The following is a 22,423-nucleotide window of genomic DNA, read 5'->3' as shown; positions in this document are numbered from 1 at the left end:
ACATGCTTTTGTAGCCGTTTACAGCTTCATGTATCTCCACAATTCTTCTTCTAAGGTCCTCAAAATTGATTTGATCGTGCATGGTGCACATGAACAGATTTTCCTTGATAAGGGGAGGCTCTATCAGTAATCTGACTTTGTGTGTCTTTTTTATAGGGCAGGGCACCTCTACAATTTGCACCTTTAATCTCATCTCATTGATTGGAAAACCTGACTTCAAATAGCTTTTGTGGAAGGCATTATTCCAGAGTTGGGCGAGTGAGGGGTGAACACAGACTGAGATTGTTTAAATGATGTACTCAGTATTGACAAGAAGTACAATTGTTGGTATGTTATTAGTGTGTGTGTGTGTGTGTGTGTGTGTGTGTGTGTGTGGGGGGGGGGGCCGTGGGGTGCCTATACACCTATCTTCCCCCTTCTCAGTCTCCCCTCATCCCCCACTGAATGTACCTCTGTTACCCCTCATTCTCTCTCATTACCATCTCAGCCTCAACCGTTCCCTCACCCTACCCCTTGACTCCCCCTCATGTTTCCTCCCCATTAGTCATTCTCTTATCTCTCTTTATTCCCCACCACCCCCCAATTTGTCCCCACCCCCCCCACTTTCTGTCCCCGCTCTGCAGTGTGCTCTATTTCTCCATTCACCGGTATGAACACGGCGACTTCTGGCCCCACCTGCCGGAGTCGGACTGCACCACCGTCGGGGGAGGCTTCGGCCGAGGCTACAATGTCAACGTGCCCTGGAACAAGGCGAGTTTTGTGGCTGGGGGTGGGGTGGGTAGGCAGCAATGGTGGGTGGGACGGAGGTGAGTCTGTGTGTGGGTGGGGGAGAGGGAGGGGATGGTCACTGTGTGGGTGGGAGAGAGGGAGGGGATGGTCACTGTGTGGGTGGGAGAGAGGGAGGGGATGGTCACTGTGTGGGTGGGAGAGAGGGAGGGGATGGTCACTGTGTGGGTGGGAGAGAGGGAGGGGATGGTCACTGTGTGGGTGGGAGAGAGGGAGGGGATGGTCACTGTGTGGGTGGGAGAGAGGGAGGGGATGGGCACTGTGTGGGTGGGAGAGAGGGAGGGGATGGTCACTGTGTGGGTGGGAGAGAGGGAGGGGATGGTCACTGTGTGGGTGGGAGAGAGGGAGGGGATGGTCACTGTGTGGGTGGGAGAGAGGGAGGGGATGGTCACTGTGTGGGTGGGAGAGAGGGAGGGCTGCCTGTCTTTGAAGGGAGGAGGATGAGCTGTGAAGGAACGGTTCCCAGGACCATAGGTACTATTTCAAAGGTACACTTAATGTCAGAGAAATGTATACAACATACATCCTGAAATGCTTTATCTACACAACTATCTATGAAAATCAGTGGAATGACCCCAAGGAATGAATACCGGTTAAATGTTAGAACTCCAAAGTACCCAGCTCCCCTCCCTCCCACACGTAAGCGGCAGCAAACACCGATTCCCCCTCCCCTGGCAAATAAAAGTATCTGCCCCTCCAAATAGAGTGGCACTCCCTCCTCATTCTTCCTCCCACAGAGCGGCACTCCCTCCTCACTCTCCCTCCCACAGAGCAGCACTCCCTCCTCACCACCCCTCCAAATAGAGTGGCATTCCCTCCTCTCCCTCCCACAGAGCGGCACTCCCTCCTCTCCCTCCCACAGAGCCGCACTCCCTCCTCACTCTCCCTCCCACAGAGCAGCACTCCCTCCTCACCGCCCCTCCAAATAGAGTGGCATTCCCTCCTCTCCCTCCTCACCGCCCCTCCAAATAGAGTGACACTCCCTCCTCACTCTCCCTCCCACAGAGCGGCACTCCCTCCTCACCGCCCCTCCAAATAGAGTGGGATTCCCTCCTCACCCTCCCATAGAGCAGCACTCCCTCCTCACCACCCCTCCCACAGAGCGGCACTCCCTCCTCACCGCCCCTCCAAATAGAGTGGGATTCCCTCCTCACTCTCCCTCCCACAGAGCAGCACTCCCTCCTCACCACCCCTCCCACAGAGCGGCACTCCCTCCTCACCGCCCCTCCAAATAGAGTGACACTCCCTCCTCACCACCCCTCCCACAGAGCGGCACTCCCTCCTCACCGCCCCTCCAAATAGAGTGACACTCCCTCCTCACTCTCCCTCCCACAGAGCGGCACTCCCTCCTCACCGCCCCTCCAAATAGAGTGGGATTCCCTCCTCACCGCCCCTCCAAATAGAGTGACACTCCCTCCTCACCCTCCCACAGAGCGGCACTCCCTCCTCACCGCCCCTCCAAATAGAGTGGGATTCCCTCCTCACTCTCCCTCCCACAGAGCAGCACTCCCTCCTCACCACCCCTCCCACAGAGCGGCACTCCCTCCTCACCGCCCCTCCAAATAGAGTTGGATTCCCTCCTCACTCTCCCTCCCACAGAGCGGCACTCCCTCCTCACCACCCCTCCCACAGAGCGGCACTCCCTCCTCACCGCCCCTCCAAATAGAGTGGGATTCCCTCCTCACTCTCCCTCCCACAGAGCGGCACTCCCTCCTCACCGCCCCTCCAAATAGAGTGACACTCCCTCCTCACTCTTCCTCCCACAGAGCGGCACTCCCTCCTCACCACCCCTCCCACAGAGCAGCACTCCCTCCTCACCGCCCCTCCAAATAGAGTGGGATTCACTCTCTCTCCCACAGAGCGGCACTCCCTCCTCACCACCCCTCCCACAGAGCGGCACTCCCTCCTCACCGCCCCTCCCACAGTGTGACACTCCCTCCTCAGCTCTCCCCCCTCCACCATGGTGCTGCCCCCTCACTGCCTTCCCTCAGCGCAGCCCCTCATCATGAGACGAGCACGTGCAGTTTTTAGTTGCTGTCGTCAGTCTGAGGGTTCTGCATGAGCTACTATTAATTCACCTGTCCTCATCGCCCTCCACCCCATCTCTGACACCACTCGCCTCATTTCTCTCTCTCTCCCTCCACAGACGGGCATGTCAGGTGCAGATTACATCGCGGCCTTCCACAACATCCTGATCCCCATCGCACACGAGGTGAGTGCAGGCTCGGTGGGGGGGGGGGGGGGGTGAGGCTAGTGGGAGCGGAGCGAGTGAGTGGGGGGGCTCTAGCTGAAGGCTCGAGGGAGGGTGGGCAGAGGGGTTAGGGGGTCTCACTGCGTTTGGATGGTTTGGTGAACCGGGATGCCACCTGGGTCGGAGGGTTTGACCAATAAGGAGAGGGTGGACAGAATTGCGTGGCTTTCCCTGGAGCGCTGGAGACCATGAGTCATGCAACTTGGAAAGAGGCCCTTCTGCCCGACTCCTCCATGCTAGCCAAGGCATCTTCCTGAGTTATTACCTTTGCCTGTCAAGTCTATTGTCAGATGCACAAGTCCGTGTGTGTTCAGGTGCAGCAGCATCCACAGTACGTCTCTGAGCTCTTCCCACAACCTCTGAACTTGATCACGTTCACAAGAAACACTGTGAGTCAAACTTAAATCAGAACAGAATGAGACACAAAATGGGAAAGGTTGAGTACCATTTGATTTATTTATTTTTCTTCTGAATGTCGTCTATTTAATGTTATCTGCAGATAAAGCACTGAACGGCCCAGCAATCCACCAGTTTAACCCCGGCCTAAATGCAGGACAGTTTACAGTAATTAATTAACCCGCTAACCTGTACGTCTTTGGACTGTGGGAGGAAAGTGTGCAAGTTCCTCCCACAGAGGTGGGAATTGAACCCCAGGTCACAGGTACTGTAAAGCGTTGTGCTAACCACTACACTTCTGTGCCACACTGAAAAAGCAACTCTTTGTTACTCTCAAAGGGTTTACTATTGAGATACAAGACAGAACAGGCCCTTCCAGTCATGCCGCCCTGCAACCACCCCCTCCCAATTAAACCGTAGCCTAATCATGGGACAATTTGCAACAACCAATTAACTTAATAACCTGTACGTCTTTAGACTGTGGGAGGAAACCGGAGTACCCAGAGGAAACACACATGCCACAGGGAGAACATACAAACTCATTACAGGCAGCAGTGGGAACTAAACTCTGTTTGCCTGCACTGTAACCCACCTACTTAACCCTAGCCTAATCACAGGGCAATTTAGAATGACCAATTAACCTACTAAACAGTCCATTTTTAGACTGTGGGAGGAAACTGTAGTGCCCGGAGGAAGCCCACGCAGTCATGGGGAGAACGTACAGCCTTCTTTACGAAGGCTGTCGGAGTTGATCTCCGGATTGTAATGCCCTGAGCTGTAATAGCGTTGCGCTAACCGAGGCGCGTATCTGATGCTGTGTGCCTTTGATGCTGCAATGGGCAAGTTTTTCATTGCACCTGTGCAGACTTGGACGTGTGTGTGTGTGAGAGACAATGAACTTGCCTTTGACATCCTTACTCAGCAGTTGGAGGCTGTTCCAGTTCTTCTGAAAAGTTCAGCTCAAGCACTTGAGGGCTGAAAGGGCCGTGGCTGTGCTGTCCCTTTCTACGGTGCAGAGCACCTTCGGAGACCATGACCCTCCCTGTGAATGTGGGCAATGCTTGTGCAGAGAGGCGTGGGAGGAGGAGAACTGGGTGTCAGCCTCAGAACTGGCGGAAGGCGGGAGTGCAATACACTACAGACCGCTGGAAAGCAGAGCCCTGATCGGCAGTCTGCAAGAGGCACGCGTTAACACTGCAGACCATAAGACTTGGGAGATGAATTAGGCCAGATGGCCTATCAAGTCTGCTCTACCATTCCATCATGGCAGATTTATTATTCCTCTCAACTTCTTTCTCCTGCCTTCTTCTCTAAACCACCGACACCCTGACCAATCAATAGCTTCTCAGTCTCTGCTCTGAATACACCCAATGACTTGGCCTCTGCAGCCATCTGTCAATGAATTCCACAGGTTCACCACCCTCTGACTAAAGAAATTCCTCCTCATCTCAGTTCTAAACCGACATCCTTCTATTCTGAGGCCGTGCTCTGTGGTCCTGGACCCTTCCACTAAAGGAAATATTCTCTCTCTACATGTCCACTCTATGCAGGCCTTCCAACAGTAGGCTTCAATGAGATTCCTTCTCATTCTTCTAAACTCCGGCGAGTATAGGCCCAGAACCTTCAAACACTCCTGATTTCCAGGATCTCATGAGCCTCCTCTGGACCCTCAGCAATCTGGAGCCAACCATCTCAATACTTCAAGTGCTGTCTGAGCAACGTATTATAAAGCCTCGGCATTCCATCCTTGCCTTTGTATTCTAGTCGTCTCGAAGTGAATGCTAACATTGCATTTGCCTTTCTTACCCCCAACTCAACCTGCAAGTTAACCCCGGTGATAGTTACAGTCTTGCCAAAGGGTCTCGGCCCGAAATGCCGACCATACCCTGGCCTGCTGAGTTCCTGCAGCATTTTGTGTGTGTTGCTTGGATTTCCAGCATCTGCAGATCTCCTCTGATGATGGATGTTAACCTTTAGCCAGAGTGTGGTGGAAAGCATCCTCTTTGACTTTCTACCATCAGACAGGAGACTCTAATACATAAAGACAAGAACGGTCAGGAGGGGAAACAGTTTCTTCCCCCAGGCTGTGAATTGTCACTGGTTAATCTGTTCTGACCCTTACAGTTTGGAGGAACGTCTCATTTCTGTGTACGTTTTATGGTTATATATATCTGTGTAGTAAAGTGACAATGAATGACTTGAGATCTGTGAAACTGGTTGCCATAGATGGAGGCTAAGTCACTGGGTATATTTAAAGAGGAGACAGTGCCTCCTGTTGATAGGACTGATGGTGGTGGTGGGGGGGGAATGTGCTCATGAAGTACTGAAGTCCATTACGCTCTGCAGCTTCTCCAGCACTTTTGAACTGCCGAACCAGACCGTGATACACACTGTCAGATATGGGAGCAGAATTCGGCCATTTGGCCCACTGAGTCTGTTCTGCCATTTCATCACTCCTTCACACCCCCAGTCCCCTGCCTTCTCCTCATATTTCTTCCTGCTTTGACCAATCAAGGATCTATCAACCTCTGCCTTCAATATACCTAAAGACTTGGCCTCCACAGCCGCCTGTGGCAAAGAATTCCACAGATTTCCAGCCTGACTAAAGAAATTCCTCCTCATCACCGTTCTGAAAGGACACCTTTCTATTCTGAGATGTGTCCTCTGTTCCTAGACTGCCCCACTATAGGAAACATCCTCTCCACATCCACTCTATATGTGTCCTCTGGTCCTAGACTCCCCAGCCATAGGAAACTTCCTCTCCACATCCACTCTATCTGTGTCCTCTGTTCCTAGACTGCCTCACTATAGGAAACATCCTCTCCACATCCGCTCTATCTGTGTCCTCTGGTCCTAGACTCCCCCACCATAGGAAACATCCTCTCCACATCCAATCTATCTGTGCCCTCTGGTCCTAGACTGCCCCACCATAGGAAACATCCTTTCCACATCCACTCTATCTGTGCCCTCTGGTCCTAGACTGCCCAACCATAGCAAACATCCTCTCCACATCTACTCTATCTGTGTCCACTGGTCCTGGAATGCCCCACTATGGGTAACGTACTCTCCACATCCACTCTATCTTTCTCCTCTGATCCTAGACTCCCCCACTATACGAAACATCCCCTCCACATCCACTCTATCTGTGTTCCTAGACTGCTCCACTATAGGAAACATCCTCTCCACATCCACTCTATCTGTATCCTCTGGTCCTAGACTCCCCCACTATAGGAAACATCCTCTCCACATCCAATCTATCTGTGTACTCTGTTCCTAGACTGCCCCACCATAGGAAACTTCCTCTCCAATCCGCTCTATCTGTGGTCCTAGACTCCCCCACTATAGGAAACATCGTCTCCACATCCACTCTAGCTGTGTTCCTAGACTGCCCTAATGTAGGAAACATCCTCTCCACATCCACTCTATCTGTGTCCTCCAGTCCTAGACTGCCCCACTATAGGAAACATCCTCTCTACATCCACTCTATCTGTGCCCTCAGGTCCGAGACTGCCCCACTGTAGGAAACATCCTCTCCACATCCACTCTATCTGTGCCCTCTGGTTCTAGCCTGCCCCACTATAGGAAACATCCTCTCCACATCCACTCTACCTGTGTCCTCTGGTCCTAGACTTCCCCACCATAGCAAACATCCTTTCCACATCCACTCTATCAGTGCCCTCTGGTACTAGACTGCCCAACCATCGGAAACATCCTCTCCACATCTGCTCTATCTGTGTCCACTGGTCCTAGAATGCCCCACTATGGGTAACTTACTCTCCACATCCACTCTATCTGTGTCCTTTGCTCCAGACTGCCCCACTCTAGGAAACATCCTCTCCACATCTACTCTATCTGTGTCCTCCGGTCCTAGACTCCCCCACCATAGGAAACATCCTCTCCACGTCCACTCTATCTGTGCCCTCTGGTCCTAGAGTGCCCCACTATAGGAAACATCCTCTCCACATCTACTCTATCTGTGTCCTCTGGTCCTAGAATGCCCCACTGTAGGAAACATCCTCTCCACACCCACTCTATCTGTGTCCTCCGGTCCTAGACTCCCCCACCATAGGAAACATCCTCTCCACATCCACTCTATCTGTGTCCTTTGCTCCTGACTGCCCCACTTTAGGAAACATCCTCTCCACATCTACTCTATCTGTGTCCTCTGGTCCTAGACTGCCCCACTATAGGAATCATCCTCTCCACATCCACTCTATCTGTATACTCTGGACCTAGACTCCCCCACCATAGGAAACTTCCACTCCACATCCACTCTATCTGTGTCCTCTGTTCCTTGACTGCCCCACTATAGGAAACATCCTCTCCACATCCACTCTATCTGTGCCCTCTGGTCCTAGACTGCCCCACTATAGGAAACATCCTCTCCACCTCCACTCTATCTGCGTCCTCTGGTCCTAGACTGCCCCACTATAGGAAACATCCTCTCCACATCCACTCTATCTGTGCCCTCTCTTTCTAGACTGCCCCACTATAGGAAACATCCTCTCCACATCCACTCTACCTGTGTCCTCTGGTCCTAGAGTTCCCCACCATAGCGAACATCCTTTCCACATCCACTCTATCTGTGCCCACTGGTCCTAGACTGCCCAAACTTAGGAAACATCCTCTCCACATCTACTCTATCTATGTCCTCTGATCCTAGACTCCCCCACTATAGGAAACTTACTCTCCACATCCACTCTATCTGTGTCCTCTGCTCTGACTGCCCCACTATATCAAACATCCTCTCCATTTCCACTCTATCTGTGTCCTCTGGTCCCAGACTCCCCCCACAACAGGAAACGTCCTGTCCACATCCACTCTATCTGTGTCCTCTGGTCCTAGACTGCCCCACCATAGGAATCATCCTCTCCACATCCACTCTATCTGTGTACTCTGGTCCTAGACTCCCCCACCATAGGAAACTTCCACTCCACATCCACTCTATCTGTGTCCTCTGTTCCTTGACTGCCCCACTATAGGAAACATCCTCTCCACATCCACTCTCTCTGTGTTCTCTGGTCCTAGACTGCCCCACCATAGCAAACATCCTCTCCACATCTACTCTATCTGTGTCCACTGGTCCTAGAATGCCCCACTATAGGAAACATCCTCTCCACATCCTCTCTCTCTGTGTCCTCTGATCCGAGACTCCCCCACTATGGGTAACGTACTCTCCACATCCACTCTATCTGTCTCCTCTGATCCTAGACTCCCCCACTATAGGAAACATCCCCTCCACATCCACTCTATCTGTGTCCTTAGCTCCTGACTGCCCCAATCTAGGAAACATCCTCTCCACATCTACTCTATCTGTGCCCTCTGGTCCTAGACTGCCCAACCATAGCAAACATCCTTTCCACATCTACTGTATCTGTGTCCACTGGTCCTAGAATGCCCCACTATAGGAAACATCCTCTCCACATCCTCCCTATCTGTGTCCTCTGATCCGAGACTCCCCCACTATGGGTAACTTACTCTCCACATCCACTCTATCTGTGTCCTTTGCTCCTGACTGCCCCACTCTAGGAAACATCCTCTCCACATCTACTCTATCTGTGTCCTCTGGTCCTAGACTCCCCCACCATAGGAAACATCCTCTCCATATCCACTCTATCTGTGCCCTCTGGTCCTAGAGTGCCCTACTATAGGAAACATCCTCTCCACATCTACTCTATCTGTGTCCTCTGGTCCTAGAATGCCCCACTGTAGGAAACATCCTCTCCACTCCCACTCTATCTGTGTCCTCTGGTCCTAGACTCCCCCACTATCGGAAACATCCCCTCCGCATCCACTCTATCTGTGTCCTTTGCTCTAGAGTGCCCCACCCTAGGAAACATCCTATCCACATGCACTCTATCTGTGTCCTTTGCTCCTGACTGCCCCACTTTAGGAAACATCCTCTCCACATCTACTCTATCTGTGCCCTCAGGTCCTAGACTGCCCCACTGTAGGAAACATCCTCTCCACATCCACTCTACCTCTGTCCTCTGGTCCTAGACTTCCCCACCATAGGAAACATCCTCTCCACATCCACTCTATCTGTGCCCTCTGGTCCTAGACTGCCCAACCATAGCACACATCCTCTCCACATCTACTCTATCTGTGTCCACTGGTCCTAGAATGCCCCACTATAAGAAACATCCCCTCCACATCCACTCTATCTGTGTCCTTTGCTCCTGACTGCCCCACTCTAGGAAACATCCTCTCCACATCTACTCTATCTGTGTCCTCCGGTCCTAGACTCCCCCACTATCGGAAACATCCTCTCCAGATCCACTCTATCTGTGTCCTCTGTTCCTAGACTGCCCCACTATAGGAAACATCTTCTCCACATCCACTCTATCTGTATCCTCTGGTCCTAGACTCCCCCACTATAGGAAACATCCTCTCCACATCCACTCTATCTGTGTCCTCTGTTCCTAGACTGCCCCACTATAGGAAACATCTTCTCCACATCCACTCTATCTGTATCCTCTGGTCCTAGACTCCCCCACTATAGGAAACATCGTCTCCACATCCACTCTAGCTGTGTCCTCTGTTCCGAGACTGCCCCACTGTAGGAAACATCCTCTCCACATCCACTCTATCTGTGCCCTCTGGTCCTAGACTCCCCCATCATAGGAAACTTCCACTCCACATCTACTCTATCTGTGTCCTCCGGTCCTAGACTCCCCCACCATAGGAAACATCCTCTCCACATCCACTCTATCTGTGCCCTCTGGTCCTAGAATGCCCCACTATGGGTAACTTACTCTCCACATCCACTCTATCTGTGTCCTTTGCTCCTGACTGCCCCACTCTAGGAAACATCCTCTCCACATCTACTCTATCTGTGTCCTCCGGTCCTAGACTCCCCCACCATAGGAAACATCCTCTCCACGTCCACTCTATCTGTGCCCTCTGGTCCTAGAGTGCCCCACTATAGGAAACATCCTCTCCACATCTACTCTATCTGTGTCCTCTGGTCCTAGAATGCCCCACTGTAGGAAACATCCTCTCCACACCCACTCTATCTGTGTCCTCCGGTCCTAGACTCCCCCACCATAGGAAACATCCTCTCCACATCCACTCTATCTGTCTCCTTTGCTCCTGACTGCCCCACTTTAGGAAACATCCTCTCCACATCTACTCTATCTGTGTCCTCTGGTCCTAGACTGCCCCACTATAGGAATCATCCTCTCCACATCCACTCTATTTGTATACTCTGGACCTAGACTCCCCCAACATAGGAAACTTCCACTCCACATCCACTCTATCTGTGTCCTCTGTTCCTTGACTGCCCCACTATAGGAAACATCCTCTCCACATCCACTCTCTCTGTGTCCTCTGGTCCTAGACTGCCCCACCATACGAAACATCCTCTCCACATCCACTCTATCTGTGCCCTCTGGTCCTAGACTGCCCCACTATAGGAAACATCCTCTCCACCTCCACTCTATCTGCGTCCTCTGGTCCTAGACTGCCCCACCGTAGGAAACATCCTCTCCACATCCACTCTATCTGTGCCCTCAGGTCCTAGACTGCCCCACTGTAGGAAACATCCTCTCCACATCCACTCTCTCTGTGCCCTCTGGTCCTAGACTGCCCCACTATAGGAAACATCCTCTCCACATCCACTCTATCTGTGCCCTCTCTTTCTAGACTGCCCCACTATAGGAAACATCCTCTCCACATCCACTCTACCTGTGTCCTCTGGTCCTAGAGTTCCCCACCATAGCGAACATCCTTTCCACATCCACTCTATCTGTGCCCACTGGTCCTAGACTGCCCAACCTTAGGAAACATCCTCTCCACATCTACTCTATCTGTGTCCACTGGTCCTTGAATGCCCCACTATAGGAAACATCCTCTCCACATCCTCTTTATCTGTGTCCTCTGATCCTAGACTCCCCCACTATAGGAAACTTACTCTCCACATCCACTCTATCTGTGTCCACTGGTCCTAGAATGCCCCACTATAGGAAACATCCTCTCCACATCCTCTCTCTCTGTGTCCTCTGATCCGAGACTCCCCCACTATGGGTAACGTACTCTCCACATCCACTCTATCTGTCTCCTCTGATCCTAGACTCCCCCACTATAGGAAACATCCCCTCCACATCCACTCTATCTGTGTCCTTAGCTCCTGACTGCCCCAATCTAGGAAACATCCTCGCCACATCTACTCTATCTGTGCCCTCTGGTCCTAGACTGCCCAACCATAGCAAACATCCTTTCCACATCTACTGTATCTGTGTCCACTGGTCCTAGAATGCCCCACTATAGGAAACATCCTCTCCACATCCTCCCTATCTGTGTCCTCTGATCCGAGACTCCCCCACTATGGGTAACTTACTCTCCACATCCACTCTATCTGTGTCCTTTGCTCCTCACTGCCCCACTCTAGGAAACATCCTCTCCACATCTACTCTATCTGTGTCCTCTGGTCCTAGACTCCCCCACCATAGGAAACATCCTCTCCATATCCACTCTATCTGTGCCCTCTGGTCCTAGAGTGCCCTACTATAGGAAACATCCTCTCCACATCTACTCTATCTGTGTCCTCTGGTCCTAGAATGCCCCACTGTAGGAAACATTCTCTCCACTCCCACTCTATCTGTGTCCTCTGGTCCTAGACTCCCCCACTATCGGAAACATCCCCTCCGCATCCACTCTATCTGTGTCCTTTGCTCCTGAGTGCCCCACCCTAGGAAACATCCTATCCACATCCACTCTATCTGTGTCCTTTGCTCCTGACTGCCCCACTTTAGGAAACATCCTCTCCACATCTACTCTGTCTGTGCCCTCAGGTCCTAGACTGCCCCACTGTAGGAAACATCCTCTCCACATCCACTCTACCTCTGTCCTCTGGTCCTAGACTTCCCCACCATAGGAAACATCCTCTCCACATCCACTCTATCTGTGCCCTCTGGTCCTAGACTGCCCCACTATAGGAAACATCCTCTCCACATCCACTCTATCTGTGCCCTCTGGTCCTAGACTGCCCAACCATAGCACACATCCTCTCCACATCTACTCTATCTGTGTCCACTGGTCCTAGAATGCCCCACTATAAGAAACATCCCCTCCACATCCACTCTATCTGTGTCCTTTGCTCCTGACTGCCCCACTCTAGGAAACATCCTCTCCACATCTACTCTATCTGTGTCCACTGGTCCTTGAATGCCCCACTATAGGAAACATCCTCTCCACATCCTCTTTATCTGTGTCCTCTGATCCTAGACTCCCCCACTATAGGAAACTTACTCTCCACATCCACTCTATCTGTGTCCACTGGTCCTAGAATGCCCCACTATAGGAAACATCCTCTCCACATCCTCTCTCTCTGTGTCCTCTGATCCGAGACTCCCCCACTATAGGAAACATCCCCTCCACATCCACTCTATCTGTGTCCTTAGCTCCTGACTGCCCCAATCTAGGAAACATCCTCTCCACATCTACTCTATCTGTGCCCTCTGGTCCTAGACTGCCCAACCATAGCAAACATCCTTTCCACATCTACTGTATCTGTGTCCACTGGTCCTAGAATGCCCCACTATAGGAAACATCCTCTCCACATCCTCCCTATCTGTGTCCTCTGATCCGAGACTCCCCCACTATGGGTAACTTACTCTCCACATCCACTCTATCTGTGTCCTTTGCTCCTCACTGCCCCACTCTAGGAAACATCCTCTCCACATCTACTCTATCTGTGTCCTCTGGTCCTAGACTCCCCCACCATAGGAAACATCCTCTCCATATCCACTCTATCTGTGCCCTCTGGACCTAGAGTGCCCTACTATAGGAAACATCCTCTCCACATCTACTCTATCTGTGTCCTCTGGTCCTAGAATGCCCCACTGTAGGAAACATTCTCTCCACTCCCACTCTATCTGTGTCCTCTGGTCCTAGACTCCCCCACTATCGGAAACATCCCCTCCGCATCCACTCTATCTGTGTCCTTTGCTCCTGAGTGCCCCACCCTAGGAAACATCCTATCCACATCCACTCTATCTGTGTCCTTTGCTCCTGACTGCCCCACTTTAGGAAACATCCTCTCCACATCTACTCTGTCTGTGCCCTCAGGTCCTAGACTGCCCCACTGTAGGAAACATCCTCTCCACATCCACTCTACCTCTGTCCTCTGGTCCTAGACTTCCCCACCATAGGAAACATCCTCTCCACATCCACTCTATCTGTGCCCTCTGGTCCTAGACTGCCCCACTATAGGAAACATCCTCTCCACATCCACTCTATCTGTGCCCTCTGGTCCTAGACTGCCCAACCATAGCACACATCCTCTCCACATCTACTCTATCTGTGTCCACTGGTCCTAGAATGCCCCACTATAAGAAACATCCCCTCCACATCCACTCTATCTGTGTCCTTTGCTCCTGACTGCCCCACTCTAGGAAACATCCTCTCCACATCTACTCTATCTGTGTCCTCTGTTCCTAGACTGCCCCACCATAGGAAACTTCCTCTCCACATCCACTCTAACTGTGTCCTCTGGTCATAGACTGCCCCACCATAGGAAACATGCTCTCCACATCCACTCTATCTGTGTCCTCTGGTCCTAGACACCCCCAGCATAGGAAACGTCCTTTCCACATCCACTCTATCTGTGTCCTCTGGTCCTAGAATGCCCCACTGTAGGAAACATCCTCTCCACTCCCACTCTATCTGTGTCCTCTGGTCCTAGACTCCCCCACTATCGGAAACATCCCCTCCGCATCCACTCTATCTGTGTCCTTTGCTCCTGAGTGCCCCACCCTAGGAAACATCCTATCCACATCCACTCTATCTGTGTCCTTTGCTCCTGACTGCCCCACTTTAGGAAACATCCTCTCCACATCTACTCTATCTGTGCCCTCAGGTCCTAGACTGCCCCACTGTAGGAAACATCCTCTCCACATCCACTCTACCTCTGTCCTCTGGTCCTAGACTCCCCAGCCATAGGAAACTTCCTCTCCACATCCACTCTATCTGTGTCCTCTGTTCCTAGACTGCCTCACTATAGGAAACATCCTCTCCACATCCGCTCTATCTGTGTCCTCTGGTCCTAGACTCCCCCACCATAGGAAACATGCTCTCCACATCCACTCTATCTGTGTCCTCTGGTCCTAGACACCCCCAGCATAGGAAACGTCCTTTCCACATCCACTCTATCTGTGTCCTCTGTTCCTAGACTGCCCCACTATAGGAAACATCCTCTCCACATCCACTCTTATCTGTGTCGTATGATCATAGACTCCCCCTCTATAGGAAACTTACTCTCCACATCCACTCTATCTGTGTCCTCAGATCCTAGACTCCCCCAATATACGAAACATCCTCTCCACATCCACTCTATCTGTGTCCTCTGCTCTGACTGCCCCACTATATGAAACATCCTCTCCATTTCCACTCTATCTGTGTCCTCTGGTCCTAGACTGCCCCACCGTAGGAAACATCCTCTCCACATCCACTCTATCTGTGCCCTCAGGTCCTAGACTGCCCCACTGTAGGAAACGTCCTCTCCACATCCACTCTCTCTGAGCCCTCTGGTCCTAGACTGCCCAACCATAGCAAACATCCTCTCCACATCTACTCTATCTGTGTCCACTGATCCTAGAATGCCCCACTATAGGAAACATCCTCTCCACATCCTCTCTCAATGTGTCCTCTGATCCGAGACTCCCCCACTATGGGTAACGTACTCTCCACATCCACTCTATCTTTCTCCTCTGATCCTAGACTCCCCCACTATACGAAACATCCCCTCCACATCCACTCTATCTGTGTCCACTGTTCCTAGACTGCTCCACTATAGGAAACATCCTCTCCACATCCACTCTATCTGTATCCTCTGTTCCTAGACTGCCCCACCATAGGAAACTTCCTCTCCAATCCGCTCTATCTGTGGTCCTAGACTCCCCCACTATAGGAAACATCGTCTCCACATCCACTCTAGCTGTGTTCCTAGACTGCCCTAATGTAGGACACATCCTCTCCACATCCAATCTATCTGTGTCCTCCAGTCCTAGACTGCCCCACTATAGGAAACATCCTCTCTACATCCACTCTATCTGTGCCCTCAGGTCCGAGACTGCCCCACTGTAGGAAACATCCTCTCCACATCCACTCTATCTGTGCCCTCTGGTCCTAGAATGCCCCACTGTAGGAAACATCCTCTCCACACCCACTCTATCTGTGTCCTCCGGTCCTAGACTCCCCCACCATAGGAAACATCCTCTCCACATCCACTCTATCTGTGTCCTTTGCTCCTGACTGCCCCACTTTAGGAAACATCCTCTCCACATCTACTCTATCTGTGTCCTCTGGTCCTAGACTGCCCCACTATAGGAATCATCCTCTCCACATCCACTCTATTTGTATACTCTGGACCTAGACTCCCCCAACATAGGAAACTTCCACTCCACATCCACTCTATCTGTGTCCTCTGTTCCTTGACTGCCCCACTATAGGAAACATCCTCTCCACATCCACTCTCTCTGTGTCCTCTGGTCCTAGACTGCCCCACCATACGAAACATCCTCTCCACATCCACTCTATCTGTGCCCTCTGGTCCTAGACTGCCCCACTATAGGAAACATCCTCTCCACCTCCACTCCATCTGCGTCCTCTGGTCCTAGACTGCCCCACCGTAGGAAACATCCTCTCCACATCCACTCTATCTGTGCCCTCAGATCCTAGACTGCCCCACTGTAGGAAACATCCTCTCCACATCCACTCTCTCTGTGCCCTCTGGTCCTAGACTGCCCCACTATAGGAAACATCCTCTCCACATCCACTCTATCTGTGCCCTCTCTTTCTAGACTGCCCCACTATAGGAAACATCCTCTCCACATCCACTCTACCTGTGTCCTCTGGTCCTAGAGTTCCCCACCATAGCAAACATCCTTTCCACATCCACTCTATCTGTGCCCACTGGTCCTAGACTGCCCAACCTTAGGAAACATCCTCTCCACATCTACTCTATCTGTGTCCACTGGTCCTTGAATGCCCCACTATAGGAAACATCCTCTCCACATCCTCTTTATCTGTGTCCTCTGATCCTAGACTCCCCCACTATAGGAAACTTACTCTCCACATCCACTCTATCTGTGTCCTCTGCTCTGACTGCCCCACTATAGGAAACATCTTCTCCACATCCAATCTATCTGTGTACTCTGTTCCTTGACTGCCGCACTATAGGAAACAGCCTCTCCACATCCACTCTATCTGTGCCCTCAGGTTCTAGACTGCCCCACTGTAGGAAACATCCTCTCCACATCGTCTCTATCTGTGTCCTCTGGTCCTAGAATGCCCCACTGTAGGAAACATCCTCTCCACACCCACTCTATCTGTGTCCTCTGGTCCTAGACTCCCCCACTATCGGAAACATCCCCTCCACATCCACTCTATCTGTCTCCTTTGCTCCTGACTGCCCCAGTCTAGGAAACATCCTATCCACATCTGCTCTATCTGTGTCCTCCGGTCCTAGACTCCCCCACCATAGGAAACATCCTCTCCACATCCACTCTATCTGTGTCCTCTGGTCCTAGACTGCCGCACCATAGGAATCATCCTCTCCACATCCACTCTATCTGTGTACTCTGGTCCTAGACTGCCCCACCATAGGAAACATCCTCTCCACATCCACTCTATCTGTGCCCTCAGGTTCTAGACTGCCCCACTGTAGGAAACATCCTCTCCACATCCACTCTACCTGTGTCCTCTGGTCCTAGACTTCCCCACCATAGCAAACATCCTTTCCACATCCACTCTATCTGTGCCCTCTGGTCCTAGACTGCCCAACCATAGGAAACATCCTCTCCACAGCTACTCTATCTATGTCCACTGGTCCTAGAATGCCCCACTATAGGAAACATCCTCTCCACACCCACTCTATCTGTGTCCTCTGGTCCTAGACTCCCCCACTATCGGAAACATCCCCTCCACATCCACTCTGTCTGTCTCCTTTGCTCCTGACTGCCCCAGTCTAGGAAACATCCTATCCACATCTGCTCTATCTGTGTCCTCCGGTCCTAGACTCCCCCACCATAGGAAACATCCTCTCCACATCCACTCTATCTGTGTACTCTGGTCCTAGACTGCCCCACCATAGGAAACATCCTCTCCACATCCACTCTATCTGTGCCCTCAGGTTCTAGACTGCCCCACTGTAGGAAACATCCTCTCCACATCCACTCTATCTGTGCCCTCTGGTTCTAGACTGCCCCACTATAGGAAACATCCTCTCCACATCCACTCTACCTGTGTCCTCTGGTCCTAGACTTCCCCACCATAGCAAACATCCTTTCCACATCCACTCTATCTGTGCCCTCTGGTCCTAGACTGCCCAACCATAGGAAACATCCTCTCCACAGCTACTCTATCTATGTCCACTGGTCCTAGAATGCCCCACTATAGGAAACATCCTCTCCACACCCACTCTATCTGTGTCCTCTGGTCCTAGACTCCCCCACTATCGGAAACATCCCCTCCACATCCACTCTGTCTGTCTCCTTTGCTCCTGACTGCCCCAGTCTAGGAAACATCCTATCCACATCTGCTCTATCTGTGTCCTCCGGTCCTAGACTCCCCCACCATAGGAAACATCCTCTCCACATCCACTCTATCTGTGTCCTCTGGTCCTAGACTGCCCCACCATAGGAATCATCCTCTCCACATCCACTCTATCTGTGTACTCTGGTCCTAGACTGCCCCACCATAGGAAACATCCTCTCCACATCCACTCTATCTGTGTCCTTTGCTCCTGACTGCCCCACTTTAGGAAACATCCTCTCCACATCTACTCTATCTGTGTCCTCTGGTCCTAGACTGCCCCACTATAGGAAACATGTTCTCCACATCCACTCTATCTGTGCCCTCAGGTCCTAGACTGCCCCACTGTAGGAAACATCCTCTCCACATCCACTCTATCTGTGCCCTCTGGTCCTAGACTGCCCAACCATAGCACACATCCTCTCCACATCTACTCTATCTGTGTCCACTGGTCCTAGAATGCCCCACTATAAGAAACATCCCCTCCACATCCACTGTATCTGTGTCCTTTGCTCCTGACTGCCCCACTCTAGGAAACATCCTCTCCACATCTGCTCTATCTGTGTCCTCCGGTCCTAGACTCCCCCACCATAGGAAACATCCTCTCCACATCCACTCTATCTGTGTCCTCTGGTCCTAGACTGCCGCACCATAGGAATCATCCTCTCCACATCCACTCTATCTGTGTACTCTGGTCCTAGACTGCCCCACCATAGGAAACATCCTCTCCACATCCACTCTATCTGTGCCCTCAGGTTCTAGACTGCCCCACTGTAGGAAACATCCTCTCCACATCCACTCTATCTGTGCCCTCTGGTTCTAGACTGCCCCACTATAGGAAACATCCTCTCCACATCCACTCTACCTGTGTCCTCTGGTCCTAGACTTCCCCACCATAGCAAACATCCTTTCCACATCCACTCTATCTGTGCCCTCTGGTCCTAGACTGCCCAACCATAGGAAACATCCTCTCCACAGCTACTCTATCTATGTCCACTGGTCCTAGAATGCCCCACTATAGGAAACATCCTCTCCACACCCACTCTATCTGTGTCCTCTGGTCCTAGACTCCCCCACTATCGGAAACATCCCCTCCACATCCACTCTATCTGTCTCCTTTGCTCCTGACTGCCCCAGTCTAGGAAACATCCTATCCACATCTGCTCTATCTGTGTCCTCCGGTCCTAGACTCCCCCACCATAGGAAACATCCTCTCCACATCCACTCTATCTGTGTCCTCTGGTCCTAGACTGCCCCACCATAGGAATCATCCTCTCCACATCCACTCTATCTGTGTACTCTGGTCCTAGACTGCCCCACCATAGGAAACATCCTCTCCACATCCACTCTATCTGTGCCCTCAGGTTCTAGACTGCCCCACTGTAGGAAACATCCTCTCCACATCCACTCTATCTGTGCTCTCTGGTTCTAGACTGCCCCACTATAGGAAACATCCTCTCCACATCCACTCTACCTGTGTCCTCTGGTCCTAGACTTCCCCACCATAGCAAACATCCTTTCCACATCCACTCTATCTGTGCCCTCTGGTCCTAGACTGCCCAACCATAGGAAACATCCTCTCCACAGCTACTCTATCTGTGTCCACTGGTCCTAGAATGCCCCACTATAGGAAACATCCTCTCCACATCCTCTCTATCTGTGTCCTCTGATCCTAGACTCCCTCACTATAGGAAACTTACTCTCCACATCCACTCTATCTGTGTCCTCTGCTCTGACTGCCCCTCTATATGAAACATCCTCTCCATTTCCACTCTATCTGTGTCCTCTGGTCCCAGACTCCCCCCACAATAGGAAACATCCTGTCCACATCCACTCTATCTGTGTCCTCTGGTCCTAGACTGCCCCACCATAGGAAACATCCTGTCCACATCCACTCTATCTGTGTACTCTGTTCCTAGACTGCCCCACCATAGGAACCTTCCTCTCCAATCCACTCTATCTGTTGTCCTAGACTCCCCCACTATAGGAAACATCCTCTCCACATCCACTCTATCTGTGTCCTCTAGTCCTAGACTGCCCCACCATAGGAATCATCCTCTCTACATCCACTCTATCTGTGCCCTCAGGTCCGAGACTGCCCCACTGTAGGAAACATCCTCTCCACATCCACTCTATCTGTGCCCTCTGGTTCTAGACTGCCCCACTATAGGAAACATCCTCTCCACATCCACTCTACCTGTGTCCTCTGGTCCTAGACTTCCCCACTATCGGAAACATCCTCTCCAGATCCACTCTATCTGTGTTCCTAGACTGCCCCACTATAGGAAACATCCTCTCCACATCCACTCTATCTGTGTCCTCTGGTCCTAGACTCCCCCACCATAGGAAAGATCCTCTCCACATCCAATCTATCTGTGTACTCTGTTACTAGACTGCCCCACCATAGGAACCTTCCTCTCCAATCCACTCTATCTGTGCCCTCTGGTCCTAGACTCCCCCACTATAGGAAACATCATCTCCACATCCACTCTAGCTGTGTCCTCTGTTCCTAGACTGCCCTACTGTAGGAAACATCCTCTCCACATCCACTCTATCTGTGTCCTCTAGTCCTAGACACCCCCACTATAGGAAACATCCCCTCCACATCCACTCTATCTGTGTCCTTAGCTCCTGACTGCCCCAATCTAGGAAACATCCTCTCCACATCTACTCTATCTGTGCCCTCTGGTCCTAGACTGCCCAACCATAGCAAACATCCTTTCCACATGTACTGTATCTGTGTCCACTGGTCCTAGAATGCCCCACTATAGGAAACATCCTCTCCACATCCTCCCTATCTGTGTCCTCTGATCCGAGACTCCCCCACTATGGGTAACTTACTCTCCACATCCACTCTATCTGTGTCCTTTGCTCCTGACTGCCCCACTCTAGGAAACATCCTCTCCACATCTACTCTATCTGTGTCCTCTGGTCCTAGACTCCCCCACCATAGGAAATATCCTCTCCACATCCACTCTATCTGTGCCCTCTGGTCCTAGAGTGCCCTACTATAGGAAACATCCTCTCCACATCTACTCTATCTGTGTCCTCTGGTCCTAGAATGCCCCACTGTAGGAAACATCCTCTCCACTCCCACTCTATCTGTGTCCTCTGGTCCTAGACTCCCCCACTATCGGAAACATCCCCTCCGCATCCACTCTATCTGTGTCCTTTGCTCCTGAGTGCCCCACCCTAGGAAACATCCTATCCACATCCACTCTATCAGTGTCCTTTGCTCCTGACTGCCCCACTTTAGGAAACATCCTCTCCACATCTACTCTATCTGTGTCCTCTGGTCCTAGACTGCCCCACTGTAGGAAACATGTTCTCCACATCCACTCTATCTGTGCCCTCAGGTCCTAGACTGCCCCACTGTAGGAAACATCCTCTCCACATCCACTCTATCTGTGCCCTCTGGTCCTAGACTGCCCAACCATAGCACACATCCTCTCCACATCTACTCTATCTGTGTCCACTGGTCCTAGAATGCCCCACTATAAGAAACATCCACTCCACATCCACTGTATCTGTGTCCTTTGCTCCTGACTGCCCCACTCTAGGAAACATCCTCTCCACATCTACTCTATCTGTGTCCTCCGGTCCTGGACTCCCCCACCATAGGAAACAGACTCTCCACATACACTCTATCTGTGTCCTTTGCTCCTGACTGCCCCACTTTAGGAAACATCCTCTCCACATCTACTCTATCTGTGTCCTCCGGTCCTAGACTCCCCCACTATCGGAAACATCCTCTCCAGATCCACTCTATCTGTGTCCTCTGTTCCTAGACTGCCCCACTATAGGAAACATCTTCTCCACTTCCACTCTATCTGTATCCTCTGGTCCTAGACTCCCCCACTATAGGAAACATCCTCTCCACATCCAATCTATCTGTGTACTCTGTTCCTAGACTGCCCCACCATAGGAAACTTCCTCTCCAATCCACTCTATCTGTGGTCCTAGACTCCCCCACTATAGGAAACATCGTCTCCACATCCACTCTAGCTGTGTCCTCTGTTCCTAGACTGCCCTAATGTAGGAAACATCCTCTCCACATCCACTCTATCTGTGCCCTCAGGTCCGAGACTGCCCAACTGTAGGAAACATCCTCTCCATATCCACTCTATCTGTGCCCTCTGGTTCTAGACTGCCCCACTATAGGAAACATCCTCTCCACATCCACTCTACCTGTGTCCTCTGGTCCTAGACTTCCCCACCATAGCAAACATTCTTTCCACATCCACTCTATCTGTGCCCTCTGGTCGTAGACTGCCCAACCATAGGAAACATCCTCTCCACATCTGCTCTATCTGTGTCCACTGGTCCTAGAATGCCCCCCTATAGGAAACATCCTCTCTATCTGTGTCCTCTGATCCTAGACTCCCCCACTATAGGAAACTTACTCTCCACATCCACTCTATCTGTGTCCTCTGCTCTGACTGCCCCACTATATGAAAC

At 51.6% G+C, this 22,423-nt stretch overlaps 1 protein-coding gene across 1 annotated transcript in view; it reads left to right on the top strand.

Moving 5' to 3' along the window:
- Positions 1-623: 623 nt before the first annotated feature.
- The window catches only part of LOC132390208 (histone deacetylase 6-like), a gene marked incomplete at its 5' end in the record, with an annotated part of 144,307 nt that continues 122,507 nt past the window's right edge, over positions 624-22,423 (top strand). Inside the window, 2 exons of the mRNA XM_059962809.1 lie at positions 624-750; positions 2,933-2,998. Coding sequence (XP_059818792.1) covers positions 624-750; positions 2,933-2,998 — 193 coding nt within the window. The remainder of the gene's footprint in view (positions 751-2,932; positions 2,999-22,423) is intronic.

This window comes from Hypanus sabinus, unplaced genomic scaffold (genome assembly GCF_030144855.1).
Source record: "Hypanus sabinus isolate sHypSab1 unplaced genomic scaffold, sHypSab1.hap1 scaffold_803, whole genome shotgun sequence".
Classification (NCBI taxonomy): Eukaryota; Metazoa; Chordata; class Chondrichthyes; order Myliobatiformes; family Dasyatidae; genus Hypanus; species Hypanus sabinus.
This window is presented reverse-complemented; position numbering and strand designations above follow the sequence as displayed.